Below are 20,734 nucleotides of genomic sequence, written 5' to 3'. Positions count from 1 at the left end.
TCAGGGAAATCAGTAGCAAATATCCCACTAGCAAAGTTAGAGGCATGATCCAAGAAATTTGCCCCCAACTCACTGGACTTAACCAGATTCTGCCCAATGACTTCAATGGACTTAATGGATCAGGCCCTTAGTTTTGAAGTGGGAAGCATGTTTCAAAGTAAAAGCTCTGCTAATATCTTCGTGCTGGCTTCCTGCTGTCTGCCACTAGTCATCCTTGTCGGCATGTTTACATTTCCCCCTGCCTGCGGTCTCTTTATCAGGCCATGGGTTTGTTCTGTCATCTAGTATAAAGAAACTGAACGAGTGTTTTGTGCACACATGTACTGCACACATGCAGCTAGCTCAGGATGACACGGACGAGTACTGTATTGAGCATTTTCTTCTTGTTTCTTCATACCACTTTTGGGGAAAGTGGTTGCACCTCAGCAGATGGTGATGGTGAGTCATTTCATGTTCATCTTTCCACTTTTGTATGATCTTGAAAACCTGAGTTAAGAGCTCCAAGATATAACTGCTGGGTAAAATGTGTTAGTATTTTAGTCTTTGAGCTCTTTCTGTTAGTGCCAGTACCTTAGATGAATGTGGAGCTGAAGGATTATCTTTTGAATTCCCAGGTCTGCTTTCCTTGTAATGTCCAAACTATAATAAAAATCACAGAGGTTTGTATGCAGAGGGCATGCAAGATCAGACCTGTTTAGCCTTTCTCTTTGTATTTAGCTTTTATGTGAAGAATTATACCTGTTGGTAGGGAACCATTTCATTCTTTTGTCGGCTATAACTACCCTGAGCTGCTGTCAGAAAAGGGTGAGGTTCTGACTTTTCTTGCTCTTGGCAGTTTCTTCCAACGAAAATGTTTTAATATAACTCAAACTTGGTCCAACCTGTTCCACTTCAAAATCCAAATTTTTTTTTTCTTCAAAAGATTATATAGGTTATATGTGAGGGTAGTCCCAGTCTCCATGACAGTGTGGCTGAGGCAGCAGTTCAACCAGCAGCTTCTCAACAGTCCATCACTAATGAACATCCATCACTTGTACACTAAAGAATAATGAATTAATTCAGCAGTTTAAATTCAGGCTTGCTGCAGATTTCAATATTTCATTTAGACATGTGAAAATTATTTAGCAGCAGAATTATCCAAATTGAAAGGCAAAATATAAAGAGCAACAATAAAACCACTCTCTTTCAATCTTCTGTCTCTTTTCTCAAAAGGGAGATGGAAAACTGGATTTACAGATTCAACCCCAGATATTTTAAACTTTTACTTGTCTAACACTATGCATTCATATAAATAGCACTGACAGAGTCTGTTGTACTGTGCATGAAGGACATGGACAGTTGCTCAGTTACCAGTAAATTTAGGGTTCCAGAATTTCACTGTTTGGGAGCAACAGAGTTTTGGTTTTTAGGAAAGTAATGGCTGTGCACCTGTGCTACCTTGCAGATCTAATCACGAGGATCTCTTTTTTTTTCCTACATGGATAGCTGTACAGATACTTACATAGGCTATGCATGGTAAGTTTATTAGTTAGAAGAAAACAGAGAACAGCTTAGGTCTGCCTCTAACAAACTCTTGTTTTTTTCTGTTTGCCTTTCCTTCATACACTTTGCTTAGAATCGGGTTTTGCAAGCAGTTACTGTGGTGAGTGGTCAACACTAATGATTTATAGTTGAAGTCACTGAAATCTTCAGGACTTCCTTAGAGCAGATATGACAGGACCTGTCCTTGGTTAGCCTTTTTACCAACTTCCAGTAAATCAGGACTAATTCTTTGCATAGAAATAAACAGATTTGGAAAATCCCCACCGAGCAATTAACAGCCTTAATGAATTCCTTATGAGCTGCGTGGCTTTGGCCAACAAGTTAAACAACCCAGGGTAAATCACTGCTGATGGATGTTTCAGCCTTCCCCATCTGACTTCCATCCTCGCCCTGCCTCCCGATGAAGTGCTGCCAGCCAGGCTGCAGTAGGATGCAGGCACCCTCTCGCCCCCTTCTTATGAGCGGAGGAGGGAAGTAGTTCACCACTGCTCTTGCCTTCACCTCCTCCTCTTTTATAAGCCGCAGACTGTCCCCCCAGCTCTGTCCCCTCTCCTCCTGCCACCCACAGCCAGGCGGAGGGGGATGGAGATCCCCGAAAGCCATAGGAGAGCTACAAAGCAGGGTGAAGAAGGAGCAGCTGCAGCGGGGCAGGAGGCGACAGGCAAGGGAAAGCAGGAGGCAGCATCTTACTAGGCGTCAGCGGGCAGGACAGCTCACTGAAACGGCCCTCCTCCACAGACTTGTATGGTTTGTCCAACCCACATCAAAACTGTTCTGATTAAAATGATTTCTCCCTGAATCAGATTAGTACTAAATCCAGTCAATATTCTGTATGTTGCTATCGGAGCTAGAAATTTCAGAAAACTCTGTCTGTGGAAACGGTCACTTCATCTACATGGAAAATTCAGTCACTGATCCTGCAGGCATTTACTGGTGCCTTTGGTTTCATGTATTGTGGTTAGTCCCAGTGGCTTCAAAGCATAAAGTTTAAGCACGTGCATGGGCTCTGCTGGTATTCTTCTCTTGGTAAAAGGTTCACAGGGCTCCTGCTGTGATTTGGACCGTTCAGCTGGGTGTTGTCCAAACCCAAGAGACAACCACTTCTGTGAAGAACGTGCCATACTTGTAGCTATGAGACTGTTTTTTCTTCCACAAAAATCCCCCCATATTGAGCCCTGCCTTGATTTCAGCAGAACCAGGCTCAGACGTGTGGTCTGGTCTTCTCAAGGAAAAAGTTATCATCTTGTGAACTTTTGATTATAAAAAGAACTCTTACCAGTGCGAGCAGTGTTGGAGTCATCAAAACCATTTACGTAGTGAACACACTTGTGTGCGGTGTTTTTGAGGTGTAGGGAAGCATAACTGGGGCTGCATACGTATACGTGTCAGCTAAAAGCAAAGTTACTGTCAGCCTGTGGAGTAATAGTACCAGAAAAAGCTCTTCAAATTGCAAACTTAACACCGATCATGAGGTTTAATTATCATATATTCTATGATCAGAATGTGATTTCCATGAATAAGGAACCACATAATCACAATGTGAAAGTTCAGTGTCTGAGAGGTAAAGTCCTGCACCCAAGGGTGAGCTATACTAGTTAAACATTAAATGACTATTTGAACTGCAAGACAAAAACTTTTTCTTTCTCTTGATTTTGCAGTCAGCCTCATAGGAAATGATTTAAAATTTCTGTCACTTTTCAGTATCAAACAGCTGAAAGATTTTTACTGATGAGATGCTTATTAGTATGATGCTTATCACTTTTGTGTGTTTATACAAAATATGGTGTGTTAGTTTTTATTCACAAAAAGCACCAAGCAATCTACATCTCTTATATAAATGAAGATAAGTCATACCAATTCGTAAGTTTTAATGCTGTCTTGTGGTAACTATAAGTATAAATAAACCAAGCTCCCAGTATTTGTATCTGAGGTCTTAGCAATGCTTTGAATGTGACATATATCTGTATGTAAGCTTTGGGTGTATCTACCTATCTATCTAAAATATTTTTTATACAGATTCTTTTCAGCTCATTTGTCTTCCCCTGATTTTTAAATATATGTATATGTATGCATGCACTTTTACCCACAAATCAATAATTGCATGTAATACACATTTTTGTGTATATATATGTCTGTCCAGATGACTCAGGGCAGCGGTGATCAAGACTTTCACCTGTGTGAAACTGCTGCTGTGCTCATTCTAGAGCGGCACTGACCTCTGCTTCTCTCTCTTAAATGCTCATGGTCACCCAGATTACTGCACTGCCAGCTTCGTGTGTGCCTGTGCTGCACAGAGTACCCCCACAAACTGGCAATGTTAGTGAAAGATGCCACGTTTCCTCATCCTTCAAGGAGAGCGGGGTTCACCTTGGAACAGAGAACACAGGATCTGTTGTGAGAAGGGGAGCTGTTTCCTAGCTTCTTAGCTCCTGTTGCTCGTGGTAGCCGCTAAATGGCCGCTCAGTCTTAGCTCAGAGGGTGGCTCTGATCCCTTCAAAGCAGCAGACTCCAAGTTCTGAATTAATACAGCATCAAACGCCCCCTTCGCTCCTGCTGCCCGCCACGGATGCTAGTCACATCTGCCTTCCTCCTAGCCCCAGTCGGCACCACATTTGCATTTTTCGCTGCAGTTCTGAATTACTTCGCGTACCCCATGCCAGATGCATTTCATCTTTGACATCAGCAGGAAGCACTGGCTGATGGGGACCCTGATGGATGCTACTCCTTGTTTACATTTTAAAGTAATCGAAAAACTAACCCTTGCTTGTTTTCTGTTGTTAAATCGTGACCATTTGGATCTTCAGTTGTATTCCCATTCAGGACAAGGTCTCCCTGTATGCTGGCAGCATTTGCCAGGGATCACAGGACATACAGTAGCTACAGTAATATAAAGATGTGTCACCGGTATAACTGTGAATCACAGTATCCAAGTAGCCAATTACCCTTCAGCAGTTCAAATTTACCTGTGCAGCATCAGCAATAATAATCATTTTCTCTGGGAGGGATTTTCCATTGGAACTGTTTCCATGGGCATTCCCCCACATTGTCTGTGCAGATACGTGAGTCACTGTTCTCATGGGAGCAGCCAGATTCTCGTTTTCTCTGTGGCACCTCCTGGGAACGCCACATCTGAGAGAAGTGGGTGGGGGAGAATCAAAGGTGGGGGTGGATCAGCAATAATCCTTGGAGATTTCCGAGGAGAGGGTTATATATCATCACAGTGATCCTTAACCATCAGTAAAGGAGCAGAGGTGTTCCTCCCACCAAGGATCTGCTTGAGGATTCATCACAGTAACCCTTTCATTGACCATTCAACTATGATGGGTGAGATTTCATGAAGTCCCACTGAACTGGCAGTTTCTGCCAGAGAGGACTCCTCTCAAAAGCATCAGTTTTTGTTTCGCTGACCTCATATATACCAAGTGCAGGGCATGAGGCATATGCTGTTAGTCAAATTGTAATTGTTTTATGAGTCATCGAGGCAAATTTGCTGGAAGCCATGTGTTCTGGCAGAAAGTTTGAGCTTTCCCTCCTGAGTCCAAGTTTGTGGCATTTCAGAGAATGCTGCAATACAGTCAAAATGTGCTATGGGACTCAATTGCCTCCTGACAGCAAAATACTCCTGTTTTTCTAAAACTGCCCACATCCAGTCTCCTCAGGAATCTGCAAACTGGCCACACTTTCACAGCACAATCAGGGCAGGGGCAGGAAGATGCTGCACTGAAGCTCTCAGATGTCTGCAGGGCAGCTGGTCCTTTTGCAGGCACAGCAAAGGAAATTGCTGTTCTTGCATCCTCCAGGGTGGATCTACTGTTTCAGAGTTATAAGATGTTTGATGCACTGCATGCTGTCCTAATCTGAAATTCCCATACAAAAAGCTCCTGCAGAGACTAGCCCTTACCCCTGAGAAGACATTAGCCTCGTGCATCAGCCCCAAAAACCGCTGGCAGTAATCGTGCTGAGTATATCTCTCAGTGCACGTTTCTGTTCTGTTCATTTTTGAGTGTTTTGGTCCTTGACGAAAACGTTCTGCTTTTCAGTGGGCTTCATGAGCGTGTCTTGCTACCCTTTGCATGACAGGGGCTAGCAGTGTTTTGTGGTTTCTATTAGGAAAACCTGTTTGAGAAAGTTCTGAGGGGATTTTCAAATGGAGTAGGTCCTACTTTTTTCTTGGTATAAAGTTCATCTGTAACAACTTTTAAAACTAGAATGGCCCCGTCCTTGTCTAGAATGGCCACATCAAAGTTATAAGTCATTAAAGTGCACAGAGAACAATCTGTTTTCTCTGCTTTGCAGTCTGCCCTGGGACTTTTTCACATAGAAGGTTTCCAAGATGACTTCAGCACCCTTCTTTGACCATGACTAACAGAAAAGCGTAGACATATGTGTCTTGTCTGATCGAGCCATCTGCTATGCAATGTCATTTTATAGCTCACAAAAAACTGATGATGCGGAGCGCACCTTAGTATATTCTGAGTGGGTGGGTTTCAGTCACATACAGGGAGAACAACCTTAAAAGGTATAATTGGCTTTTCATTTCATTTTGAACAAGCTTTCTTTTCCTTTTACAAAACTGGTAGGTTGATCCTCTTCCATTTTGGCAACCGCTTAAAGAAACAACCTGTTTTACAATGGACCTATACATCAAATAAACTAACTGGTTTACTTCATCAGTGCTCTGTGAATTTCTCCTTAGGGACCTTTGGAGACGATGAACCAGATAATTTGGACATCAACTGTTTCAGTCAGCTGGAATTTAAGGATTCCTACAGCAGCCTGACTTGCAATTTTACAGAGCTGCCTCCTCACAACACTAACTATAGCCTGGCTGTGTGGTAAGCGGTGTCACTGTCTGTCCTTAGGTAAAACTTCTGGGAAGCCTAAACGCTAAGAACCAGTGAATCGCACTGACATATGCTGGGAAAGAGGATTGGAAAAAATAGACAAGGTTCTGATTCAGAGTGTTGTACCAAGTTTGAATGGTTTTTTGGAGAGGCAGATCCTTTCCATGCAAAATTCTTTGGTGTGAAGCCCAGTTTTCCAGTGAGGGGAAAATGTCATTATCTTGCTCAAGATAAAAATTAAGCAATTGTCTTCTCACACACAGACATACAAAAATACACACTAGAATGAGTATGCAAACACCCAAACAGCTACCAAACACATCAGTCACCTCCACTTCTATCTGAGGTCATGAAACTCTTTTCTACCTTGTTTTTGTTATGGATGCACCTAGCTGTAGAAGCTCAATTTTTGGTTTTTTTTTACATACTTTTCTTTTCCCTTTGCCTGTTTTTCCTGAAACTGAAAGTATTGCAGCAGCCAGCAAAAGTGGATTTTTTTTTTTTTTTGCATCTTGCTATTCTAATTACTACTTATTTTCAACTAGTTTGTTTGCGAGAATTTTTCTGTTTTCTATTTTCATGGGTTTGATTCTGGGATTTGACGGAAATTTTGTGATAGTCCTCTATCACAGGAGTCACACAGATGAAGGAACACAGACGTATTTTCACCTGTGAAACTGTGCCATTAATTTCCTCATGGCCTTGCTGAGTGCTGGTCCTGTATTTGCTTCCACTGCAGTCAGTAAGAAATTTCTCATTACCTTCGGTGAGCATCCAAACATACTGCTCTGTATTTACAAATGGCAGCAGTAAGATCACATTTAAAGATACAACTTTTTTTTAACACATATATATCCAATTAAATAATGGCATGTTTTTTTCTTGGAGAGCTCCAGGACTCCTACTGTGATTCACATTGCTTGATTATTATGCTTGCAGACTGTGACTAAAAGCAGTATCAGTCTTTTCAGGTCTTCGTTTGCGTGGTATTGTTTCTTATTTCATGTTCATATGGATTCTCACTTCAGTTAATGTGAAATGAACAATCAGAATTTGTCCCTAACTATTTTATAGTAAGACTGAGAGGAAACTAATGTTGTGTCACTTTGGTCAACAGTACCAAGGAAGACAGCAATTATGTATGTTCCAATATGGAGAAACAGGAAGATGTGTATTTCTTGCAATTCACTGATATACTCTCAAATAGAGACATTTGCATGGACTCTGAGATAAAAAGAAAGATCTGCAGGAGTCTGAGTGTAACCGACATTGGTAAGACACCTAACATTTTGCTCATTACTAAGATATATAAGCTACTAGGAAAAAAGTAGTCTAACACAAAACTTAAGGGTCAATCCAAATGAAATAGAGGCAATATAAAATAGTGTTCTAGGAGGGGATCAGTGGTAGGTTATGCTAGATTTTAGGTTATGGTGGAGTGTGATGTTCCCCTTGCTTCAAAACTAAGCATGGTTAACCTCCTTTGAAAAAGTGCAGCTAAATTCTGGCTTATTATAACACTCTGTTTGCCCAGACCTAGACCTAGATCGAATTATATGGGTGAGTGAAGCAGTTATTTTGGAGCTTGGCTGAAATGTCAAGCAGGGACATTTTGTTCATCTTTTACTAGGACTTCTGCAGTTTCGGAGCTGACTACTTAATGTCTAGCGTGAGCTCAGCAGCCACACTCTAATCCCACACAGGGCTGGTGAGGTTGCAAGATTTCACTTTTTCCATGCCTTGCTTCTTGGTGAAATCAATGGTCTGAAGTAGATGCTCCTGATTCCTGCAGCGCAGGAAGGATGCTGAGGGCCCACAAATGGGTTTGTTAAAGCCACAGTGGGGAGCTGCCTGAGCTAAGAAATGGGGAATTCAGGGGGAAGAGGTGTTCCTTGGGACTTATCCCTCTCAGCAGTTTGTCTCATCTGAGGGCTGTAGAGAAGCCCTTATAGGGCAACCATATTTTCTGCTCTGGTATTGCATTGATTTACCTTCTTTTGTCAATAGACACTGTGATGTCCTCTTATGAAGCATTTCTGTCCTAGTCCAGTAGTTTAGTGATTATCTTATGCCTCATCTCAGTTTGTGGGCCAGCCTGGACCAACTTTCTGTGCCTAGAAACCACCCAGAAATGCCCCCTAACAAGGCCCCTCTCCAGCCGCTTAGCAGTTTGCCACAAGAAATGCATCATAACAGTACTGAATAAGTCAACACTGGCTTCTTAACAGCTTCCACGTCACAGTTACAGCTTTTAATGTTGAAGACACAACCATGGTAACTGACAGGTTACTCCTTGAAAAGAATTTAATAGAGTCTCAATTGAAGGCAGAAGTCTCAGAGCCTGGTTAGAGGGTTTGAATCTCAGGTTTCCAAGCAGAGCTAGTGCAGGGGTGCAGGATGCTTTGGTGTTATTTTCCAAGAACTCAGTGTCACAGTCGAGGGGAGTGCCGTCCCTGCCACGAACGCCGCACCAAGCAGCTCCTCTGCTACAGCTGGTGAACACCAAGCCCCACTTGGCGCTGGGGTGAAATGATGAAATGGAGCTTGTCATTACGCTCGCCCAGATCAGGCCAGCCATGCACTGTTCCCTAGGTCAAGACAGGTCACCCAGGAGGGGGTCAAGCATGGAACGGACTTTTCTAAACCTGTTTATTTTGTAGTAGCTTTAATCTGATCCTGTTATATCCTGTTTTGTTATCATTTGCAGTTAAGCCAGAAATACCATTTGATATAAACATCACATACCAAAAAGAGGCAAATGAATATCTTATTCATTATAGTACACCACACTCATGGAAGAAATACTTAAAGGACAAATTAATACACCAAATAGCCTATCGTCAGGAGGAAGGAATTTGGAAGGTAAGTGACAATGTAGGCATGCTTACACTAATTTCTGAAATTAACATTACCAGAAATGCCAGTATCATGTAAAAACCTCAAATCTGCACTCTAAGAGTTCTCCAGTTGAAAACCTGGGAAGATGTAATGCTTGGCATTTAAATGTTTTGGTAGTCGAAGCAGTTGCAGACTGACAGCAGCTGTGTCTACTAGATACTTCTCTGGACTACAGAAGTGTCCTTCGTTTGTGCTTGTGCCTTGCAGTGAAAATAGAAGAAATGATAAAGAAACAGAACCATCTTGAATTATTAGTAATGAGGTTTGCTGTGATGGCCTTGTTCTTATTTTCTGTGCTTACCAGTTAGTAGATCATATGACCTCTGGTGTTTCAGCCTGCGACCTGGCCTTTTTTTATACAGCAACAGGGTTTTTGTGTCCCTTTCTCTTTGCAGCCTCTCCAGCCGGGGAGTCGTGTGGAGTCAGCTCTCTGGTGTGCAGCCCTGCAGCTCTCCCTGCCTCAGACCCTGTTTCAGGCTGCAGCTTTCTAGGAACCAGGCTGAGTCTGGGCAGGGCTGCCTGGTTGCGGAGATCTGCGTGTCCTCTTCCAAAAGAGCAGCAGTGCAAACATTAGTCTGGATGGGAGGCTTTTAAAAGCACATACTGTATATTCTTAACAGAGGGAACACAGGAGAACCATAACTAGAAAAAGAGACAGATTCAGACAACTGAATGCATTGACATGGAGAGTGTCTCAGATCTGCACAATGGGATTTCAGCTTCTTTCCTGCAGTTGCTCTTTCGGAAGTTGTCTTTTTATGCACCACAGTCGTCTTTATTTTTTCCTTCTCCCTTCTGAGTCTTCCAAGTAAGCATATATTGCCCATTACAGCACCAAAAGTAGCATAGTACAGTTGTTTTCCAGCCACGTCTTACCCAGCATTTATCTCTTTTTCTGATACTGTCCTGACTTCCCGGCTATTGAACCAGGCTGATGCTGTGATGATCACCTCTACAATAAGCAAACACACAGAGCAAACAGTAGAGGACTGCAATGATGCATCTGACCTCATATTTGTGCATAGCTGAGAGCTTAGAATTTCAAAAAAACCCCCGTGTTTCCCAGCTTGAAGTCTCTCCTTCAGCTGTAGCTATAGATCATTGTGTGTTGGGACCCCCTTCAGAAAATCTCAGGGTATGCAAGTCCAGCCGAAGAGTCCTTGCTCTTTGAATGGAGCCCACTGTCAGCTGTTTCTCTCTGGTCTTTCTGTATAGTGTTTAGAAAACTTCTTTGCTAAGATGGTTTGCTTCTAAGTAATATGACTTGGACTTGCATTTTGTTGAACCAGGAGATGATTTTTTTGTCTTTTCTAGAAAAATTAATGTTTTTTTTGTGTTTGTGTGTTTAGACAATAGAGTCTCCATACCTGCAGGTAAAATTACTGGGGAAAAATCTTGAAAATGATGCATCATATGAGGTGAAAGTCCGTTCAAAGCCCAATGGAGATTATTTTAAGGGCACATGGAGTGAATGGAGCATTTCCAAGAGCTTCAGAACAGCTGGGGAACACTCCACAGAGAAAGGTAAGGGGAAAAAACACTTTCTTCCATTTGTGGGAAAAAGCTCAGCCTGAGCAGGAAGAGTTGGGGCCCTGAGGCTGCGATCAGTGATGCCCTGACTCCCCAGCTACCCTAGCAGCAGCAGGGGCGAGAGCAAAGGGAGGGGAAGAGCGCTGCCGTGCCCTGTGGCAAACGAACACAGCCCCTGGAAAGGGTCTTGGCTAACATGAGCACATCAGATGCAGATGGTTGTATGTAAACACATCGCTTTAATCACAAATGTGATATGGGACAAAATCTCATCACCTCACTTGTGAGCACAAATAACCCTTCTGGTCCTTTGAGTTCCTTCAGGCTCCAGGGCCCTCAGGGCTCCTCTGCACAACACGTAGTTCAAAGTCACATCAGTGCTGCTGTAAGGATACAGCAAGCGACAGCTTCCCCATGCTGGAGGCGATAGCAGACTTTGAGCTGATTTAATCCAAGCGGGGAACCCAGTTTAAGGTTCAACCAAGTGTTGAAAATCTGAGAGCTTTCCTCTCTCCACCTTCAAGGAGGTTGGAGAAATTGACTACTGCATTGGTCCAATGATAGGAAAGTGCAATGTTTGGCATTAAATTCTAATTCATTGTCTGAAGAGACATTACATTTACAGTGGCTAACAGTGAGGTATTTATATGCAATAGCAGATGTTCTTTTTTTTCTTTAGACACTGACATGCTCATGATTATACTCTCCATCCTGGGATTCATTTTGTCAGTTGTCATGATTGTCCTGATCCTAACTTTTTGGGAAAACAGGTAATCTAAGTCTCTTCATATCAGAAAAAGAGTTGGAAGCCAGTCCTATTCTGACAGTCATATTGCTTTCCCTGTTATACTTGTGAACTGTTCTCTTTCCATCTCTGGGCTTCTATATCAAGCCAAACTCAGGCAAAGAGTAAAAGAAGTGGGCAATCAAGGAGAGAGTAGTGGTAGGTAGAAGACAAGCTCTTATCCTCTGCCACTTCAAGAGCGGACTTCAGTCTTGGGCTTGAAACACTGGGACCTTTCGGGAGCTGAAGCCAGCACAAAACGCAGCATCAGTGTCTCACTGAAGGCACATTTGACTAATAAATATGGGTTTTAGTGAAGTCTCAAGAGGTCTGAAAACTGTTTAGTGGAGAGATTGTCTCTTTCCCTTTCATACGCTGAGTCAGCAGGATGTTCACACTTTAACCCCTTCAAAAGCAATGTGGCAGCGCTCTCTGGGAAGAGGTCTTGGTGTCATCAGTCAGAAGCCCAGCCTGCTGCAGGTCACATTTGGTGTGACAAAGCCAAGCTCTACCTCCCCCTCCAAGGTGGTCAAGGAAGAGCTGGAACTGAGGCTATATTTCAGAAGCAGTTCTTTGTGTTGTTTTTTTTTTTCACTTATTAGCTACAGAGCAGTAGATAGGTAAATATAGTAAATGTATTTTAAAAGTATATACCTTTATGTATTATATATAAGAGATAGCTAAAAGACACGGTTTAGGAAATAAATAGATAAATAGATAATCTGGTGGACCCCGAATCTGAAATGAGAAAGTCTTAAGTTTAGCCATAGGAGATGACCTACTCGCAGGTAAAATGCCCAGGGCTGTTCGGTGGCATTCAGACTAGCCAATGTGAGTGGCCCCGGTCCGTAACATCCACCTCTGCCAATATCCAAGGAGACGGCCACATGCAAGCTGTCTGTGGGGACAATCCTTGGGCTGCGCTAATTCCTGCAATACACATGGGGATTGTTTGGGGATGTGCTAGCTGGCTCTGCTCAGTCACGCCGAGGACCATTCTAATAATTAAACAGTATACACATCTGAGTTGTCTGCCAGGGAATGCTCCTTGGCGCTGCTTAATTTGCTAGTATAGATGTAACTTGTCATTTCTACCCCTTGCTTTTTAGTGTTCCTGAGCACCTGTAATTTTCCTAACTTTGCTAGAAGTTCTGCAAATATAAAAATCTCTGAAAAATCACTTTTTAGACAGTGAGATCCTTTGAGCCCAGAGGTCTCCTTTTTAAAAATAAGAGTGTTTTTATATATGTATATGTATATGCACAGACACATATAAATATAGATTCATATACATCTATATATATATAATCTATGTCACTGCAACACTCAGTATCAACTGAGCAATACTTTCTAAATGTGGCGTGGCTGAAGGGTTTGAGTCTCACAGCAAGAGAACTTTGCTAATTAAGGCAATAAGATGACACCTATGGGACAAGGCCACAACATAGGTGTCTGAAGCACAGATAGTTGGCCAGGGAGTGGAACAATGTGCAATTCTTTAATATATATATGTAGAGGCTGTTATATGTGCAAATTTGCACTTTAACCACAGCAGCTTGTTCCACTTGCAGAAGTTGTTTTCAGTATACAAAACCCAGTTAACATAGACATATTCAAATGAGACCTTTGCCAGCACAATTTGCTGCTTTTCCAGTAGTTGGGAAGTGTCTTACTTTAACCATGGCAATCTGTGCATTCAGAAGAGCAATGACTATTAGGTGACCTTTACAACTCTTCTTCTTCTCCTGTCTTTGTTTTAGTCTGAGTCTTCTCTTCCGTTCATTCTGAGTCATGCATGCCACCTCTAAGACTCTGCAAGAATTAGTACAAATGATGCTGTATGAACCTCCTATATCGCAACATGTCTCTCTCTCTCTCTCTGGCTGCTGTTAAGCCCCTTTTTGTCTACCATTACTGTTTCAGGATCAAGCCCGCTGTGTGGCCAAACCTTCCTGATCATAAAAAAACTCTGGAGCAACTGTGCAAGAAGCCAAAAAATGTATGTACTTCTGTTGTTCTTACTGCACGGGTATAGGCTATGGGGAACATAGCTAACATCCATGGCAGTGTGCACATTTGCTGCAGGGACTAGGCCATCTTTCAGAAATGGCTTCTAAGTTTCATTCAAGAGAGGTAGTATTTGCACAGGCAGATTCTGTTGAAGGGTATGAATATAATAGTTCAACCACCTGCCTGAGCTGAGTTGCACAAAAAAACTATAGTGTTGGAAAACTTAATATATGATGAAAGGTTAAAGGAATAGGGTTTGTTCAGTCCAGAAAAGAGAAAACTCAGAGGGGAGCTAATCACAGCCTTCCAATACCTAAAAGGTAGCTATAGAGAAGATGGAGGTGCTCTCTTCACAGGAATGCATGGTGACAAGACAAGAGGAAACAGACACAAGTAGCTTCAGGGGAAATTTCATCTGTGTATAAGAAAAAGAAATCTTCACTGTGAGAACAATTAAACATTGTGTAGGTTGCTGAGAAAAGAAGTAGAAACTCCCTCTCTGGAAATATTCAAGACTTGGCTTGGCAGGGTCCTGGATAACCTAACTTAAGGCCCTGCTTCTGGCAGAAGGCTGGACCAGATGGAATCCAGAGGTTCCTTCCAACCGAGACTTGCCTGTGACTTTGTGAAGCTACGATCATGGGGCTGGATGGGGGCCTCTCTGCAAATGTGCCTGGTGATGCTCATATACCCTTACAGACCGACAGAACTGCTCATGTCCCATAAAGCACATGAACTGCTTTTTGCCAGACAAGGCCTGTTGTACAAACGTTACAGACTAAGGTTTGTATCAGTTTTTAAACCAGTTGGCTTACAACTACACCTAGTGTATTTTTTCACTAACAAATTCATAAGTGCTGTTCTGCCAAATGAACAGCAGTCTCCACTTAGCGCATTACTAGCAAGTTATTAATTTTCAGAGGTCTAAAAAGGTTCTTTTATCTCTTGTGCTCTCTAGTGCAAGGATCCCTAATATGTTTCAGGAAGTCATGGTGAACATTTCCTTCCCACATTGCTAAATTAGGAACATAAAACTGAAAGGAACCATGCGGGTCGACACATTCATTCCTATGAAATGGCAGGTGTGCAGTAGATATCTGGCTCAGAAGAGTCTGTAAAACAGTACTATCATGCTGCACAGACCATAAAACCCTCTCCAGTGCCACTGCCTGGAAGACACCACTAGATAGATTCAGATTAATATGGGAAGGATTTTGAGCTAGATCATAGTTAATTCTCTGGTAAACTGTTGGTTGGTCTGTTCAAGAGTAGTTCTAGAGTTAAAGAAATAAATACCCTTCTAAAATCAGATGGATTATCACAGAATTACAGAAGGGTTGAGGTTGGAAGGGACCTCTGGAGATCATCTAGTCCAACCCCCCTGCTCAAGCAGGGTCACCTAGAGCACATTGCACAGCATTGCATCCAGGCGGGTTTTGAATATCTCCAGAGAAGGAGACTCCACCACCTCTCTGGGCAACTGTTCCAGTGCTCTGTCACCCTCACAGTGAAGAAGTTTTTCCTCATGTTCAGATGGAACTGCCTGTGTTTCAGTTTGTGCCCGTTGCCTCGCGTCCTGTCGCTCGGCACCACTGAAAAGAGTCTGGCTCCATCCTCTCGACACCCTCCCTTCAGATACTTGTACACATTGATAAGATCTCCTCTCAGCCTTCTCTTCTCCAGGCTAAACAGGCCCAGCTCTCTCAGCCTTTCCTCATAAGAGAGATGCTCCAGTCCCCTAATCATCTTTGTGGCCCTTCACTGGACTTGCTCCAGTAGTGCCACATCCCTCTTGTACTGGGGAGCCCAGAACTGGACGCAGTACTCCAGATGGGGCCTCACCAGGGCTGAGTAGAGGGGGAGAATCACTGCCCTCGACTTGCTGGCAACACTCTTCCTGATGCACCCCAGGATACCATTGGCCTTCTTGGCCACCAGGGCACATTGCTGCCTCATGCTTAACTTGGTGTCCACCAGCACTCCCAGGTCCTTCTCCGCAGAGCTGCTTTCCAGCAGGTCATTATCAAAGTATCTTTTCTGTTAAGTCAGTGCCCACTGTTATCTGACCACAGTGTTCCCTTTGCCATGCAGAATTTTGATACAAGCTTTAACCCAGAGAGTTTTGGTTATGTTCATATCCATAAAGTGGACAGCATTCAAGCAAAAGCTGAAATGGCAAGTTTTCTGCAGCCGCCAGCTGCTTCACAGGCAAATATTCCAGAAAAATTTAGGAGTGGATCAGACCTGAAGATGAGCCCTGCTAGGATAAACAAAAGCAACCTAAACCTGCCCGTGACTTACGGAGGAATCTGGCCAGCCGAAGTTTTGAATGGACTCTTGGGTAAAAGCCAATTTCCGATCACTGAAGAATTTAGCAGCTCCAGCACGTACGAAGTCTGCAGCAGCAATGGGACATCCCTGTGTAATGATAGTCCTGGCCTCCATTGCGCTCCTGCCTTGTACCCCTCAGGCCAACCCAGACCAGAGCCCGTGAATGCTGACATGGTATCCCACATGCAGCCTAACAGTGAAATTAGGTCACCAAATAATGAAGACGCGTATGTCACAATGTCCAGCTTTTACAAAAATCAGTAAGTCTTAAAAAAAAACAACGGAATACTGGTTTTCTGTAACACATGCAGGATACTTTTGTCTTTTGCTCTCCTGCCTCCTGCATCAGTGAGTAGCACGCCTCTGTGGTGCACCTTTCTCGTTGTGAAATGCTATACTTAAAAGCAAGAGGATTTGTCTACATTTTAGCGATCTGCCACCTAACCTTCGTTCTCAGTATGCTGGTAACAAATCTCCACTGCAATAGAAATGAAATTTAATTCACCCTGACTTTAATTTTCAGCTCTGATTAACCAGGGACAATGACATTGCACTTCTAGCTGAGAATCATAGTGCGTTTCATAAATGTTGGCGAACTCCTCTGTTGACCTCTTGGTTGCAGAGGTAAGCTCTTATTAATGCCTAAGCAAGAAGCAGGACAACAAATTCAAATCAAATAGAATCCAATCTCTTTTAAGCTGGGGTAGGTCAGAAGTACCTCACCTGCACTTAGAGGAACTCCAGGAGTTTGTAAAACCCCAGTAAATGAGAGTTACTGTCAAGCATTAGTTGTCTGGGGATTCAGGAGCTTGACCACTGTGAAGGGAGCTTGCTGAGTCGCCAGGAAAAAGGGCACATGAAATCACTTTACAAAGACATTTTCTCAGACTGATTTTTTTCGGAGAAATGACGACAAAGTAAAACCCCACATATAGCCACTTTTTGCTGTTGGTGAAGATCTGCACTGGAGGCGGTTTTAGGATCTTTAGATACTTGTGACATATATTAAAGATATTCAGTATTTCATTACTACCATTTTTTAATTAAGAAAATGGAACAAAATCAATGAAAAGTGAAGTCCCAGCTCTTCCTGTAAACTGGATTGGACCTGTGAAATGCACCTCTTTCTCTACAGCCCTTGTACAAGCATTAGTGCAGCATGCGAGTACTTTCCAGGACAGAAAGACTGAGCTAGCATGTTTGTTCCCTAGCATTATTCCCAATGGCTGTGGCTGCACGAGAATACTTTGAACTTGGTCAGATATTTTACTCATGCAACATCTGACCTAGGGAGAGCGATGGAGCTTCATGGATCCTGCCAGTGACTGGAAGAGCTATATTCTAAAGAAAAAGAAAAAGAAAAAGAAAAAAAGCCAAGTACCATGTAAAGATGATGTAAAAAAAAAAAAACTTTAATGTTATTACTGAGGAAGGCACCTGTCCCTTCCCCTTTTCTGGACTCTGTACCCGGCTCCACGGGGCTTCCCCACATGCTGCCGCACAGAAGGCTGCGTCACTTCGCAGTCCTTCTGGGTTGCTACGCGTCGCGAAGCACACGCTTGGAGATAAAGCTGCTATAGCCACAGGGTTGCATGACAGCCGAAAGGAGTGTGGCCATGGGAAATCCAAGCTGCTTTGCTATGCTCTGGGATTGGGGTTCACCTCCCTGTGACGTATCAGTCCCTCTAGCTGCTTTAAGTTCTCCTTTATCGAAACATACGCACGTTCCCACAGTTGTACAGGGTAAAAAGAAACTTCTCATCCTCAGAGCTGCTCTAACTTGTTCTGACTGGTAGTAACCACTAAGAAGTTGTTATATATGACATGGATTGCTTCAGAAAAACAGCACTCCCAAGATAGTACTTTACCTTCTCCAGATCCACCCGATGTTATGGGAATCTTCAACCAGGGCCAACTTTATGGTCTCTGTGTGCAAAAAACCCAAGGATTTGGCTCATGGTATTCCAGTGACATTTTACAGAACTGTTTTTATTGCTGTTTCTCACAGAATGGCGCATTGATTAATGCAACAGAAAAAGATGAAAGCCTTGGACATTAATTTGCTTTGTAATGCTTGTATTTCATTTTAAAAAATAGCTGCTAGTGATGCTTGTACTATGAAGACTTGCACAGTGCAATTGTAGATGCAGACAGATTGTGTTAGAAAGATACCCTGTTCAGGTAACTCAATGACAGATAAGAAGGAAATAGAGGAAGAAGCGAAAGTGCATCAGAAAAATACTGTACAGTATGTGCTATGCTTATTTTGAACTCATATATACATTTTAAAAGGTTAAAAGGGACTTCACAAACATCTATTTGCACTATTTAAACAGTAAGGTACCTGTAATGGTCCTTCTGTTTGTCCGGGAAGGCACGTAGTTCTTTAATACAGGAAGAATATTATAAACCTGATGTTTATTTACTTTAATTACTCTGAAATAGTCATATTTTTCCTATGTGGTAGTCATATTTTTGCATAGCTGCTAATGTTTAAACATTCATTCTATTTTCTAGGTCTTATTTAATTAGATAAAATGTATCCTTGGTTTTATAATGTTTTACCATATTAAAAGGACATGGCTATTATTTGCACCACGTATTTATGGCGCTCTGATTCAGCTTTCTTGCGCTCATCTGTCAGGATAGTCTTACTCTGCTGCCACTGAAATTAGGATGATGCCGTGGGCTCTAGCTAGCTGTCACGAGGCCACCGTGTCCCTGCTGGGAGAACATACTAAGGACATGGGGTTGGCTGCTTTGGGGGGATGGCAGGGCAGTGACACAGCGGTCAAACCTCTGTACCCCTGGTGAGAAGGGGACTTCACAAGCGCCCTCAAGCCGCATCAGGTCTTGGATTATTTTTCTCCCCCTCCCTTCATCACCACCACCCTGAGAGCCAAGCACAACTAGATTTCCACTTCTTCCCGCTTCTGTCCCACTGACGGTCGGCCAGTATAAAACCCATCCCTGCTTGCGCCTGCAGCGCCGTGGCTGGCATGGGGTACCTGCGTTGGGCTGGCGGGCTCGGCAGTCGCAGTGTTGAGTGGCGTGCCGATCCCAGAGACAACCAGATCCCTGACCTTGCTTTTCGCTGTGGAAGCCTCTCTATAGCCTCATTTACTATATTTTGCACTGTTTGTCCTAACTTCCCTTCCTAACCCACCCCTTGTTACCCAGGTTTTCGAGAGATAATTGAACTCTGGAAATTGGGTAAGTGAACGTGGTGGTTTGCAGTTGCAGCCTGTTTCCTCTAAATGGCTAATCCTTGCTCAGGTGAGCTGGAAAAACTGAGCAGGCCTCCACATGCAGCAATGAATCCACACCAGGAGAACCAGCTAAGGCCATAAACCCTCAGGCTTGCAACAGCATAAATATGCATACATTAAGGCAAATTCATATACAGGTTGTGTCCTCAGAAGTAGTCCTTCATTAACAGGTTACTGAATACTGACAAATATGCAACTAACAGAAAACTAAGAAGCCTCTTGTGCAGTATGCTCATTCCACTGAAGCTTTTCCTAATGAATGATATAAGCTAACTCATGCCAGATATGGGGGATACTTTCTTCCAAGAATGCATCGGAGCATATTATAAAGTCTATCTAGAAGAGTGTATTTTCAGAACAGTGATGAGCATAGTCAAAATGAGGAGGGCTAAAGGTTGGCAATAAGGTTTTAAAAGGATCTTAGCTCTCAGAAACTGTCATGAAACCAGTTAACTGAATCACATCCAGCTGCTACCAGCTCAGTGCCAACAATCTGGTCATTACAGTGGTTTCAGTCAAGTCCTGTCAGGCTAAATTTTTACAAGTGCTAAATTCCTAGCAAAATAATTCTGTCTGGGGATTATCTTTTTCTGAAGCGTGTAGAGACTAGCAGGTTTCCTTATGCTTTGACAGTCTGGCCTGAACTGTGGGAGCTACATCTTTTGTGAAAGCGGCCACTGGCTATTTTTCAGGTGCCGAGGTAATGGTATTTCAGTGGTCCCAGTTTCAGCATTCCTGAACTTCATATGTGATCTTATATACAAAACGTATTTGATGGGCATACATAGATACAAAACTGCTTAATGAACAGCTTTCAGTTTCCTTTTGAAAAAAAAAAAAATCCGAATATGCACCAAAACAAGCTTTTCTGGGCCACAGCCAGCTTTTAGGCGCATAATATCTATGTGAAGGTACAGCCATGTGTATGTCTTGATAACACTGCACTTGGTCACACCTGAGTAGTTTCCTTAACCTCCAAGACAGAATTTCCCCCCCTGCAATATACAGACCTCAGTCTGACTCAGTAGCTGCATCCTGGGCTAGCTCAGCTTTCGTGTGCTATATGCGCTTTATTTTCTTTAGGGTAGCCTTCCAAATTCACCCTTTTCACCTCCTGTGCTACATACTCAGCTATACAGGTTACTCTGCCATTTAAAAAGAGCTTGGTTACCGGGATTTGCACGTAGCTGATTTATGACACCTATGTTTGGCAGCTGCCTGCTCCCCTGTTTGCGTGCTCCCATCAGACTCCCGCTGCTGTTTTCGTGCTGATGATACAACAGTCCTTCTCCCTTGCTCAGTTCTGTCCTTCTCTATTTGCAACTCATTTGCATTATGTAAACAGCCCCTAGCAGCACACAAATACTAATCCATGAAATTAAAAAGTCTTTCGTCAGTCGTACTGCTGAGTCACAGCCTAATTTTAATGATGCTGAAAAATGTTAATTACCTCCCAAGGTGGTATTTGTCCCCTGCTGATATTATTAGCTTGTTTACCACATCTCCTCCTCCTGTGCACGCTCACG

The 20,734-nt window shown here is 42.9% G+C and overlaps 1 protein-coding gene across 1 annotated transcript; it reads left to right on the top strand.

Annotated features, from left to right (window-relative positions):
* The first annotated feature begins 251 nt into the window (after nucleotides 1-251).
* IL7R (interleukin 7 receptor) lies at nucleotides 252-18,437 on the top strand. Its single transcript, XM_013961029.2, has 8 exons — nucleotides 252-438; nucleotides 6,239-6,377; nucleotides 7,504-7,658; nucleotides 9,094-9,248; nucleotides 10,634-10,808; nucleotides 11,494-11,584; nucleotides 13,522-13,597; nucleotides 15,700-18,437. The coding sequence occupies exons 1-8, from the start codon at nucleotides 348-350 to the stop codon at nucleotides 16,201-16,203; spliced, it is 1,386 nt and encodes a 461-aa protein (XP_013816483.2). The 5' UTR covers nucleotides 252-347; the 3' UTR covers nucleotides 16,204-18,437.
* The last annotated feature ends 2,297 nt before the right edge of the window (nucleotides 18,438-20,734 follow it).

This window comes from Apteryx mantelli, chromosome Z (genome assembly GCF_036417845.1).
Source record: "Apteryx mantelli isolate bAptMan1 chromosome Z, bAptMan1.hap1, whole genome shotgun sequence".
In the NCBI taxonomy this organism is placed as follows: Eukaryota; Metazoa; Chordata; class Aves; order Apterygiformes; family Apterygidae; genus Apteryx; species Apteryx mantelli.
The sequence above is the reverse complement of the archived record's forward strand: the minus strand, read 5'-3'. Positions and strand labels throughout refer to the sequence as shown.

Excerpts from the sequence above, each read along its gene's own strand:
- IL7R (XM_013961029.2), top strand. The coding sequence starts at position 348 with ATGACACGGACGAGTACTGTATTGAGCATTTTCTTCTTGTTTCTTCAT. Across the intron at positions 6,378-7,503 it reads AACTATAGCCTGGCTGTGTG|TACCAAGGAAGACAGCAATT; the intron begins GTAAGCGGTGTC and ends TTTGGTCAACAG. Across the intron at positions 7,659-9,093 it reads TCTGAGTGTAACCGACATTG|TTAAGCCAGAAATACCATTT; the intron begins GTAAGACACCTA and ends TATCATTTGCAG.